The sequence below is a fragment of the Culex quinquefasciatus genome, chromosome 2, assembly GCF_015732765.1.
Source record: "Culex quinquefasciatus strain JHB chromosome 2, VPISU_Cqui_1.0_pri_paternal, whole genome shotgun sequence".
In the NCBI taxonomy this organism is placed as follows: domain Eukaryota; kingdom Metazoa; phylum Arthropoda; class Insecta; order Diptera; family Culicidae; genus Culex; species Culex quinquefasciatus.
Genome location: NC_051862.1, coordinates 142371990 through 142384718, shown reverse-complemented (window position 1 = coordinate 142384718; position 12729 = coordinate 142371990). Strand labels below are relative to the sequence as shown.

At 43.2% G+C, this 12729-nt stretch overlaps 1 protein-coding gene across 2 annotated transcripts in view; it reads right to left on the bottom strand.

Annotated features, from left to right (window-relative positions):
• Window positions 1–952: 952 nt before the first annotated feature.
• LOC6037126 (S-adenosylmethionine decarboxylase proenzyme) overlaps window positions 953–12729 on the bottom strand; it is a 40372-nt gene continuing 28595 nt past the window's right edge. The window contains exons 3-7 of one of the 2 annotated variants that reach the window (XM_038250155.1): window positions 10856–11432; window positions 10700–10792; window positions 10483–10503; window positions 1199–1354; window positions 953–1123 (exon numbers count right to left, since the gene is read on the bottom strand). In XM_038250155.1, coding sequence (XP_038106083.1) covers window positions 986–1123; window positions 1199–1354; window positions 10483–10503; window positions 10700–10792; window positions 10856–11432 — 985 coding nt within the window. In that variant the 3' untranslated portion in view covers window positions 953–985. The remainder of the gene's footprint in view (window positions 1124–1198; window positions 1355–10482; window positions 10504–10699; window positions 10793–10855; window positions 11433–12729) is intronic. The other variant, XM_038250156.1, reaches the window with a different exon arrangement.

Sequence of the window (12729 nt, the reverse complement as noted above, 5' to 3'; positions counted from 1 at the left end):
ATGTTGGTTGGCTTTGTAAATAATTGCTTGTCTTGGTTTTGCTGTTCCGCGATCCTCAGCACGGATGCTGCTTCGTCGTGGTGGCCCGGTGTTGTTGCCGTTGAACGAAGAAGTGGTTGTTGTTGTGGTTGTTGGGAAGATGGGTAAAAATCGTGTACGCAAATCGCATACAGTCACTGCAACGATAATAACGCTGACCACGATCAGCTGCTGGCCAGCGATGAACGGATGACCGCCGCCGCCGCAGACTCGACGGAGAAACTCATCACTAGGAGGAGGTGCTTCGTGCCACGACACGACTGGCGGTGGCGAAGCGGAGGAGCGCAAACTACGCTCGATGATCGGTAATGTGTTATTATCAACGTAATCATAATAACGGCAAAAGCGAAAATCAGGAAAGGCATCAGAACGGAAGGAAGCACAGGCTCGCCGCTCGTTTGCCACGTGGTAGTCAATTTCAGGAGATTTTGTTGCGCCACCAGGAGAATAAAACTAGCGGCGAGCACTCCTCAATGTTCAGCACGAGCACGAACGAAAACAGCTGGATCAGTATGATGGTGAACAGGACGGCCGGCAGGTCGAGCAGTTTCTTCAGCGGACCGCACAGATTCGCCAAGTTGTCGTTCTTGTCATCGCTCTTGCGCTGGAAGCAGCCGTTGGCCGCTGCCTTGTCCGAATCGTCAGCCAGTAGCAATCCAATTTCGTTGATGTTTCTTTTGCAGCTGTTGTTGTTGTTGTTGAATTCACCACCGTCGGTGACATCGCACAGGGAGAAGCCCTTGGCGAAGTTGAGCGAGGTGAGCACCGGGAACAAGTTGAGGAACAGACGGAACAGAGCCACCGAAGAGGCCAGGCAGGCGAACGGGGAGGGACGCGTGATGAAGGGGGAGGAGACTTTCTCGGAGGCAACGGGAGAGGGAGGAGCAGGACGGGAAACCGGGGGAGGAGGGATGTTAGCCCCTTCGAGGGCTAGGCACGGTAAACCTCAGCTTGGGTATTTGCAGTACTGCGCGTAAGTCAGGTCGTAGCTGGCAAAGCGCGAAAATTGAATGTCACGACGCTTCCACTGGTCGATGGTGGCCAGGTGCTCGAGCTCGCGAGAAACGTTAGCGGCGGATGATGTCTGAAAGCAAAGAGCAACCACAACCACAAGTTAGACACGGGCGTTCGGCAAACCTCAAACCCGCGGCAAACTCACCTTGTTAGCGAAAACGGTCACGATAAATTTGCCAGGTTGGAAGGTATCAATCACACGTGCAATCAAGTCGCCGTAGCTCGACGAGGCCACGTTGCTCTCGAAGCTCACGTACGAAAAGTCCGGCTCCGGCGTGATGTGGATCGTCATGTAGCATCCCTGCGATTGAAGAGAGGGGAAAAGGTGAAAAGGATTAATAATGTGTGTGAACTATTTTCCATATAAAACGTGAACACATTAGAACGAAAGAACGGAAAAAAACTAGCAAATCAATGACGTGACACGAGGGAGGATTACTCAGGGATTAGAACCCTCAGACTCCACTTTATGTATTTTTGTTGGCCTAGCAAGGCCAAGTCCCTGGCCTCTGTTTCCATTACAGAAATGAAAGTCGTGCAAAATTGCCGGTCATGATTTTCCGCCAAAGTGCCCGTCTTGTCACACCGCATTAATGCGCACGGAGACAGGCGAAAGGATGTGACACGTTACGGGCGATGTTAGAATGAAAGAAAAACTTCAGTGTAGTGCATTCATAAAGCCGGAGGGCACTAATGGAAGCAAAGGGCGTTAACATAAAAAACAAGCTTTTTATACTTTTTACGGTTGCGGTGATAAAAGGTTTTCCGAGAAGAGTTGGACATCTCAAAGATACCTCAACCTCACTGAAAGGCATTTTATGGCTTAGGCAAGAAGTCAAAGATGAATTTCAAATAAGTTTTAAGAAAACTCAATGCTTTATCCGAGGGGCAGGACACATGGACTAATCAACTATAATATTCCCCTAATCAATTAGAAATTATGCGCTAATTGACTAATTTTCCGCTAATCAATTAGCGGTAAATTCCCATCGCAATGTAGTTATCTTGACATTTTTTGTTTACCTTTTTTCCAAAATGGCGATGAATATCGTGGTCGGTGTCGTTGGTCTCATTTCGGAGGCGGATTAGAATCGAAATTTTGTGGATTGTCGCGATCGGTGTTTCATTTAAAGATCAACGTTGTGATTAATAACAGGCACAGGCCTGTTATCATCCGGAACATGCTAAGAACCACAATTTAAACGCAAATCTTACCAACCACCCGGCGTCAAAGTTCCCTTGGAAGCTTGGAAGCAAAACAGCATCAACAACAGCGCTCCCAAATCGCCCTGCCGGAAGCGGTCTCATTGAAACGATTGTAATGACGGAATGCCGCCCAAGTTTTGAACCCTACTAACCCCCGGTTTTTCTTTAGCGAAAAAGACGAAACTCTCGGCATCATTCGAGAACCTCCGGGAACCACAACGGAAACGACAGACGGCGGAGACATCGCAAATAATTGCCGCACCTCGATCAACTTGTCCGACGTAAAAAGTCCCTCTGACCTCCACAAAGGTCTGCAGCTACAGTGCCCCGCAACGGCTAAGATTCGAACTTATCTCTTAGTGAAGAAGCATGACCCCGGCACCGGCTCTAACAGCTGGAGTGTGCCGAATTCAGTGTCGGGATGTCGAATCCAGTGACGGTAGAACCGAAAATCGTGCCAACACCTCCATCAGCCGGAGACGGACTTCAACTTTAGTGAGGCTGGTGAGAGAAACTGTAGACAAACAAACGACAGAGAAGTAGACGCAAGCAAACGAATGCAAAGTGAACTTCCCGGAAGTGAACCACAAAATGTGTGTGTGGTCCAATCCAATACCCGCTGGCCGGCAGCGAAATTATGGGAAAGTATAGTTTGTATCAGACTTGGGTTGTGCTGATACAGCTTATCTCAGTCCCGGGTATTAGGTGGTGACAGCCCTCGCGCTGCACCGGAAGTGAACCACAAAATGTGTTCCACAAGTAGCCGAGCAACCGGGCTTCGCATGTATGACCGAGAACCAGCAACGGGTTGCGGCAGCTTGTCGTTATGGACAGAAAAAAGTGTGACAAGAACATCGTCGAGATCTAAACTCTAATAATTATTTCAAAAATATTGTATATTGACTGTTTGAGAAAAATCATCGAAATACAATGCGTAAAATTGGGGTTTGGGTGGGGTTTCAGTGTATTATCAAACTCATTAACAATTATTGTTAAGCAGCTCATCCGGATCGCGAAGTTCTTTCATTCCGTCAACAGGGGTTACATTGTGCCTGGGGATGAGATTGGGTCATACAAAAATACTGAAATTTGTATGACCCAATCTCACCCCAGACCCAATGTCACCCCTGATAACGGTACAATAGAAGCTCCTCTGGGCTATTCTCGAACCACGTCGGGTGAAAGACCTGTATGTGTTTGTGTATTGGGACATCATCATCCCGGATGTGGGTTACGGCTTCTCGGAGGCTGCCGTTGGCAGTGCGGTCGATGTTGAAATGGTTTTGGTCGTGTGGTGCGTCCGGATGTTCATTTGGGTCGCCGAGCTGATGAGGCATTAGATCGTTAATTTTGAGGATTTTCACCATGCAGAATCCTGTTAGACGTTACGGTCGCGACGGGCAGGACCGTTGGCGACAACTCCACCATGCAAGGCTGCATGCTTTGCCAAAGCAGCCGCCGCACAGATCGTCTGGTGCAGATAGGAACCAGAACCGCACAGGTTGGTCTCGTGGTGGGCGGCAACCACAAGCGTTTGGTCGGCACCGACCATGGTGCACTGCGGCTGTTGATCTACGCTGAAGCAGGCCGAAATCGTGTGCGACCGGTGACGATGCTTTGGTGAATTTTCCAGGGGTTTTCTATGTTGGGGAGAAGCGATAGTTTATGTTACTTAAGGAGGGGTCTACGAAGTCTCAACACCTACCTATTTGGGTGAAAACAGAGACTGTTCTGTACCTTACTATCTCGGATGATCTCGATCAATTCCCGGCGGCAGAGTGAACTCTTCCGGCACTCCTCCTTGTCCGCGATCAAGTTCCCGTAGCAGTTCTTGTTACCAACTGACAGGCTGCGCACGCGTGGCCGGCTGAGATCCTCAGTCAGCTTGGTGGCCTTCCGTGAGGAACGTGACTTGCGAACTATGTATACCTTGAGTTTCGCTCGACTACTGCCGCTGCCGTTGCGGCTATCGCAGCCGAGATTGCCGCCGGAATGACCAACGTCACCCCCTAGTGAAAGCGTCTCGTCCATCACGCAACGTTCCAGCATGCAGTCCTGGCAGATCAGCGTCGTCGAGGCAGAGTTGTTCAGCGCAGTCGTTATGGCTGGGCTTTGGAGATTCCTGTTGACTGCTGTTTGCAGGTTGCAGCACTTCAGATTGCTGATGCTGTCGTAGATGTGTTTGGTCTTCAGATTTTTGCTCATTTCGTTGGATTGTTGTGAAATGTAAAGTCCCCCACGGTGCTCTCGTCATCAAGAAAGTCAACAATCTCTGAGTCGGATTCCTTTTTGAAGGGCGGTGCTTCTTGAACTGGGCACCGCTTTTGGAAGAGGGAGGGCGCTTGCACTGGACATCCGGTGAACATAGGCAGCATAAGTCTGAGCAGAATGTGTCCATTATCGCATTCACCAACCGAACGGACATAACGACCGGTTCATCCTGCATTGGGCCGCATTTCCGGTTACTTGAAATTACGGACGCACCCCGGTCCACCTGCAGCTCGGGTAGTTACTTAGCGAACGTTTCGGTGCTGGAACTACTGGAGGACGGTCACATTCCGCGGGGAGTTTGGACAGATTGTTGAAAATCAGTTACGAGACAACTTCGACATGCTTCTCTTTGTTTGTGTCGTCGTTCCCGATAACCTATGAGCTTGAAATTACGGCGGCCGCAGCCGCGATTCTTCACCCGTCGCATGTGCTCTCAATTTGGCCTCCAGCTGGTAGAGGGGGAATTCTCGAAGGCGCGCTTAGCTCATCATTACTGTTTGTTGCGTTTGCAGAAAACTATCTCGTTCAACCGGATTCCGTCGTCATGGTTCTCAATCAGGTCCAAATTCGAAGCCTTCACGGAACTAAGCACAATTCAAGCCTGCTCCACCTCCTCCGGTTAAAAATTTTCTCCAAAACAATTCAAAACAAAACACGTTTGCTGCTGTCAAAATAACGTCTCTCAACATGACAAGATTATTCAATTCACGGTGGGAATGATCTGCCAAATCAGCGCTAATCAATTAGCTAATTGACCAAAATCAACGCTAGTTGATTGGCGTCACTATAATTGATTAGGTGTGTCTCACCCCTCGGCTTTATCATTGGTTAGTTAAAAAATATCAGAAAAACATCGCAATACAATAACAAAATGAGTTATTTTGGTCGTTTCGTTAGCAATGCATATATTTGTATAATTTTGATCGTGGTAAACTGAATTCTATTGATTTTTAACTGACCTGGTCGATCGACATGAAAACAAAAATTGTTTCAACAGATTTGTAGAGAAAATTCTTACATTTAAAAACCTTTTTGAAAATTTTTATCCTAATTTTAACACAACCACATTAAGCTGATAATCGAGTGGCAAACATAGTCCCACAGGGCAGGGTGGGCATTCTAACCCTATTTTCAAGTTTCCGACTTTTGCTAACTTCAAATAAATAAAAAAAAACGACTGAAAATTAAAACCAGTTGAAAAAAAAACAATATTAACCTTCGAACAAAATTTCCAAATTACAAAAAATCAAACAATTGACAGTTTTGCTAAAAATACTCAAAAAATGGCAGCACTCATTATTTTGATTCAGATAATCAAAAAGCTTTGCAATACAAAAAATTTCAAGGTTCAACTTATAAATTTCCAATCATATTGATTTTATTGCGTTATTTGAACTGGAAAATAAAATTGATGAAAAAAGGTTAAAAATAACCAAAATTTTAAAATTCATTCATGATTATACTAAGATATAACGCTTTCTAGTCAAAAATTAACTAACACATTCACACCTCTGAGTGCCACAGAATTTGGTTTGTTTGCAGCAGATCTGCTTTATCTTTCTAGCAAACGTTTTTTAGCTGGTATAGCTGGTTTTGTAAAGCCTACCGCTCGATGACATCTAACATATTTCGCAAGGACAGTGACGGCTCGAGCTCGATATTTGTTTGCATCAGCACACTGTGAATAGCCAGGAAGGAGCTGTGTCCTATCCCTCGTATAAAACAGACCAAAATCCATGATAAAGCTGTCAGACCAAATCTGTCAGACCAAAGAGTAAAAAAAACAATCTTGGTCTTTGACGTAGGTGCGCACAAATCAGGAAAAGAAAATTTGAATAAGATTTTTTGTTTCAATCCATTAACTGGTTTTGGGCTACAAAATTAAATGTATGCCAGAAAATGACTAATAAGTGCGGCGTCCTGTACACCGACAACTAAATAAGCAGTTAAGAGTCTTTTTCGCCCACATTAATTTTTGATCGCGTTTTCGGTTAATACCTGAACAATCTTGAAATTATTTATGCAGATTTGTGATTCGTCTCGTTTTATCATTCCCTTGTAACGAGCAGCGATGGAATAATCATCATCGAAAGGAAATCTTTGGATGTTCATCAAGAGAAAAAATCCGAAGGGCCATGTTCTCCTCTTTCGCGCACGAAAGATCCGTGAAAGGAATCTAAAAAAAATCATCATCTTGATTATCCGCCGGAATATCTTTTTCACTACTACACTTGCAAGTGTAACGTCACACGTCGAAAAATGACCTGTCACATTTAGTAGATGGGTAATGTGTGTAAACAAAGTGAAATAAATGTGGTGTGGTAAAAGTGGTGATGACAAGGAAATTCACAAAAATCATCAGCAGATTGATTTTCTGTGAGAGTTTCGGGAGCGATTTTCTTTTGCGTGATGCGCCTCCTCCATCTTTCGCGGGTGAAGAAAATTTGCAAGCGAAATTGATTGTTTTGCAATTATTCCATCCCTGGTGACGAGGAGTTCGCTCTCCGCTCTCTAGGCTTTTTTCTAGGTCCAGTGAAAAAAGTATGTAGGCTGACATATTGGACGGTCAGTAAAAAAAAAACATCTAGAAGTCGCCTGACAAAAAAACTTTGGCTAGAAAGAGATAGGAAATCTGATGCAAACAAACGTCCAGCTGCCATGTAAACCCATGGCTTTCTACCTAAGGTACTCGCGATTGAGTGTAGTGCGGTTGTCAAAATCGCTATCTCTGACTCTCTCACTCCACTGACACTGACATTAGGTCTATTCCCGTACTGCAGAATTCTGCAATTCTGCACAAAAACGGCAGCAGAGCGTTTCCGTACTTTTCTGCAACAAAAGTAACTTTTCTCTCAGGTAGAACTTCTGCAGTGAGAGAGGTAGAAGTTGCAGCAAAACCGTTCCCGTACTTTTCTGCAAGCTCTCTCTTCTCTTTCTTGTTGAAAAGTTACTGCAATTTGGTGTGATGGATGTTGAGTACACGCTTACATAAAAGTTGCAAGTTGGGTGAAATTATGCATTTTATTATTAGTTGCAATAAATTTTATGTTTTATTATTAATAAATTGAAGTAGTTTTTTTGAAGGGACGTTTGTATATTTTGAATCTAGGGCAGACCCTTTGCACCCAACGCCGGTCTCATCGTGCAACCCGGAACACTCCCGTTTTCATGAGTGTCCATCCGAAAGCTACCAACTCGCTAGAGCTGGCCACTAGTGCCCCTTTTGACCAGCACAACGCGGCAAGAATGCTTCCTCCACTCCGGGCGCAACCGTTTTTTACCCCCCATCCGTCCGGGTGACGGAGAAAAATTCAGCAAAACAAACTGCTCGACTGATTTGACAACGAGAACTGTCATTTGCTCTTGACAGTTCTCGCTGTCAAAAAAATCGAGCAGTGTGATGCGAGAACGCAAGAAAAGGTAAGCCAAAAAGCAAGTTATCGCGGTTAACGCGCGTTAAAGCAAGTTAAAGCGGAAAGGAGAAAGTGAACGCTGCAAAGGTTTGAAAAGGAAGCTTTATCGCTCGGTTAGCGCGGAAGTGACGTCCCCCTCGAAGAATTCTTAAGTTCAGGAACTTTTAAGTTGAAACCCTTTATTTTTGTTTTATTTTGAATTTTTAAAATTATGATTTTTTTGATATTTTAAACATTTTGATATATTTAATTTTTAATTATTTGTATTTTTCAAGCTTTGAACGAGGCTTTGAATTTGTGTTTTATTTATTTTTCTGATATAAATAGGAGCATTTTTAAATTTCTCAGATATCAGATTTTTTTTTTAAGTTTCTCAATTTGAAAATATAAGTTTTTTTTTGTAAATATTTTTAATCATGAATTTCTAAATGTCAATGTCCATGTGTAAAACGTACCTGCATCTCTCACTATTTTTTACCTAATGTAAAAGTTTTGAATAATTTCTAATGTATAATTTCATCCTAAGCATAGTTAATTTCTAGTTACCAAATAAATGGTACATGCTTGATCTTTCAAATAAAATGTTGAGTTGAATAAAAAATAATGCCCCCGTTCTAGAGGTAAACTCCTTTCAATTACTATTTTTCTCAATCCCTTTATTTTAATGTTTTGAAATAATTATAAAACCTTAATACCCAGTTTGAGTAAATCTACTCAACTGTGTACAATATTGCAGAAAAAGTACTGGAACGCGCTACCCAGGCAAAATTTTTGCTGCTTCTCTTCTTGCAGAACTTCTGCAAAAGAGAGAGATGAAGAGAGCGAGCTGAAAAGTACGGGAACGTGCTGCAAAAAAGTGACTTATGCTGGCTGCGGAATTCTGCAGAAGCTGCAGAAATTCTGCAATTCTGCAAGTACGGGAATAGACCTATTGTTTGTGTTTTGGTTTTCCTGGCACGGTCCATTGTTCTTTTGTTATTGTTTTGGTTTTAGTGGCACAGAGTCATGCACTCACACTAATGTAAAGCAAGATGACGAGTACCTTTGATATACAGCCTTGATGTAAACCAGCTCGGGAACATGTTGACAGCTCCCATACAAACTGAGCGTACCCCGTTTTGAGGGCCCAGTGGGCCTAAGATGGCGGCCTTCGATATTATCTAGCCAAACTTTTGAAAATGGCGAATAGTTTAAATAAATATAGTGTTTGCCTTGTTTTGGCTTAAAACGACAAAATAAGCATTCTGGTATCATTTTCTTTAAAAACATGTTCAGAAATACGCCACGTTCACATATTAGTCTAGAACAGTTGAAGTGAGCATGCCGCAAAAGCCGTCACGAAAAAAAATCCTATGCAAATTTTGAGTTGCGTATTTGTTGGGCGGACTCCGACGAGGCCCACTTAACATCTGTCGGTGAATATGAGCAACTCACGAAAACTGTCATCTTAGGGTCGGGTTGATGTAAACATATTTTGAATGTGTTAGTAAATTTCTGTCTAGAAAGTTTTATACCTAATGACACTTATTTCTTATAAAAACAAAATATCAAGAAATACGTGTGAACAAACGGATTTGTACGGAATTTTAACAACTTTTAAAAAATTGAATTGCTTTTTTGATTGGGCCAAAGCTTTTGCTAATTAGATATTTTTATTTAACTGTCAGTTTGATTTTGAAGTGATAACTTGCATAGTTTTCCGCGTGTTTCTCAGTTCAAACTTGATTATTATTCATTGTTCTTTTCAACCTTCTTGCAAAACATATCTATCAAATAAAAAATCCAATAGCTTTCTAAAGCTTGAGAAAAAACCTGTCTTGCTTGACCACCGCATTAGAGGATCAAGAATTTAATGCCTCTCGAAGTTCGCATAAAAAAATAATACATACCTTTAAAATAGAATATCTTTGTATGACCCAATTTCAACCCTGATGACGGTACTACAAATCTGTTATATCACTTGTAGCCCCAACGGAGTCAAAAAAGTTGGGAATGCAACTCCACCGGCTCATATAACCCTTGGAAAAAAAAGTTGGAAATGCCTTTTTTATTATAACTTAAGGTAGACGAATCTGTTTTCGATCTATCTTGTTGGAGATGATTTTTTACATTCTTCCGGATCGAATGCACCAAGAATCATCCAAATCGGTTGAGTTTTCGCCGAGATACAGCCGGATGAAGTTACATTTCCAACTTTTTTGACCCCCTTGGTGCTTCGCGTAAGTTTTGACCCCGTTGGTGCTACAAGTGATATCAAATATTTTTAAGATCAAACCACCTATCTACTAGAAATCAAAAACCTATTTTTTTAGAAAAAAAAGTCCATTTTTACCGATAAAAAATTATGATTCTGATTGAGGCCAACAAAACACAACTTTCTACGCATAATCCCCGTTTAAAGTATATTGGATTGGAAAACACACACATTTCTAAAATCTTGTTTCTGTTCTAATATTTTTAAAACAAAGTATAATTTGGATAGAGATTAAAGAACATAGATGCTACAAACTCAAGCTCAAAGGCAAAACCGCAAGCTTACCTCTTTATACTTTTTTCCACACTATTGAATTATTCAAGCGTATAGTACACAGCAGGGGAGAGGGGGAGATACCCATAATCCACCAGGACCAGTAATGATAAGGTAGAGCAGTAGATACGGAAAAAAGGGTGAGAAAATGTAGAATGCTAATTAGTGGGAAATTCCTTCGCGATACCGCTACCAAACGCGCCATCACCAACCACGCCCCGATACTTACACTCTTGGAGACTCCATTCATCGAGTAACCGCACGGATCGAAGAGATAATCATCAATTACCATGCCGGGGATCAGCTTGTGGATGCCGGATTTCTGCGGAAGAAATGAGGATCGTATTAGTTTGATTTCATCGACACCACAGTCGTCGGAACCTACCTGCGTTGCCTCGAGTGCCGTGCTACAGACGTCTTTGGTGAACACAGCCATCACTTTCGGGTCCAGATCGGTCATCAGTATCTCGATGGTTTGATCCGGGTCAGGTAACTGCAGAGATTCAATCAGATTTATTTTGGCCGACGGAGTCATCTCGACGACTTGTTGATGCTGTTGCTGTTGTTGTTGTTGCTTGTTGTTTGTTGTGATCATGTTGTTGGCGTTCAGGTTGATGTTGTTGGAGGCCAGGAATTGCTGCTCCAGCTTGCCGGAGCCCCCTCCCCCGCGGCTCAACGTGTAGAGATGCCAGCAGTCACGGTTGATCGCGCCCAGGCTGTACGCGCGTCCATCCTCAAAGAACGAGTCCAGGAAGGCCACTTCCTCGTCGAAGCCCCGATGGGGGGACACCTGCAGTTCCGGCCGCTTGAAGTTCTTGCGCGAGTAGAACAGCTCCTCGATCTCGCCGTAGCCGGCGATCTCGGACGCGAGACGTAGCAGCGGTTCCAGACAGGCCAGCGTCGTCGTCGAGCCGCACGTCTTCAGGATCCAGCGGCGCTTGGACACGAACATGCTGCTCTCGCTGTTGATGATGACATGCAAATAGGAGTGGAAAATTTTAAGGGATATTAGAATTGCGAAAAATAGAACCTCGGCTGGAAAGTGGCCAAGTTCGAGCGCGTGGGCTAATTATCGATTCCAAGTGGCGCAGCAGCGTTTGACCATTTTGAGAACGACTAACTTTTTACGGCGATGACGACCGGCACAGGCAGTGAGTGTGTGTCGTAAACAATTTTCACCTCATCCTTTGAGCGATGCAACGCAACAAACAGAGGAGAAAAACTAGGTCGATGATATTTTCATTTTAGCATAAACAGTCCCCTTTCGTTTCTGAACCCACCCGGCCCCTCTCTAGTATCAATTGTGCGAATGGAAATGGGTTATCTCCGCTTTGGCGGACGGTTATTTTTGGAACATTTGGCCAATCCTTTTCTTTTTATCGATGAGTGCTCCCAACCACAACTTAGCAATATTCGTGTGACCTTCATATCGTATTAGCAACAGGTCACACAAATATTGTTAAACAGTAGATAGAAGTAGTTTGTTCTGAACAAAACACAAAAACTAAAGATTTTTAATACAATTTTGCGGGTTGGTCATACAAAATAGGCAAAACAGAAATCTGTATCATGAGAAGGGATTTTCCGATCGATTTCGAGTCTTCGGTAAAGTATGTATACACAGAATGGACAGAAAGTTGAACTCCATGGAAAATGATTTTAAAAAACTAATTAAAAGCATAATTGCCCACCCCCAGTTGCTACTCCGTTATTGACCTCCGAGCCGTGGAAGATGAGTGGGAGCTATCTTTCCTCGTTTCACAACTTTTCAAAGGCCCCTATCATGCTGATCAATACCGGCGCCGGCTACGACCAGTGGTAGAGTAACTGGGAAGTAGATGGGAATGTTAGTTCGATACTTGAGTGATAGAGACCGCCCAATCTACTGCATCACTGACAAAGTATCACGTGAGTTTTGAGAGGATTAATAGATGGGTCAGGATTCACGAGTGGCAGTGATGTGACCATTAGAAATTTGTTTATCGGTTGATGATTTTAAATCTTTGTCAGCTAGCTGCGAAAGGATAGCTTTATAAAGATATAAGTATATATTTAATTCGATCACCACTCTCCAGAAATTCTTCGTCGGCGTGCCTTCCGATCATCGATGATATAGGGCAAAACGACTTGCTTGCCTGAAAAAAAATGGCCTGGTTCTATTGAAAACTACAAAAAGAAAACAAAACAAAAAACTCAAGTTCTTCCCCACTACACATTTTTGCAAAAAAAAACCGAAAATATTGTAAAACTTAACATAAA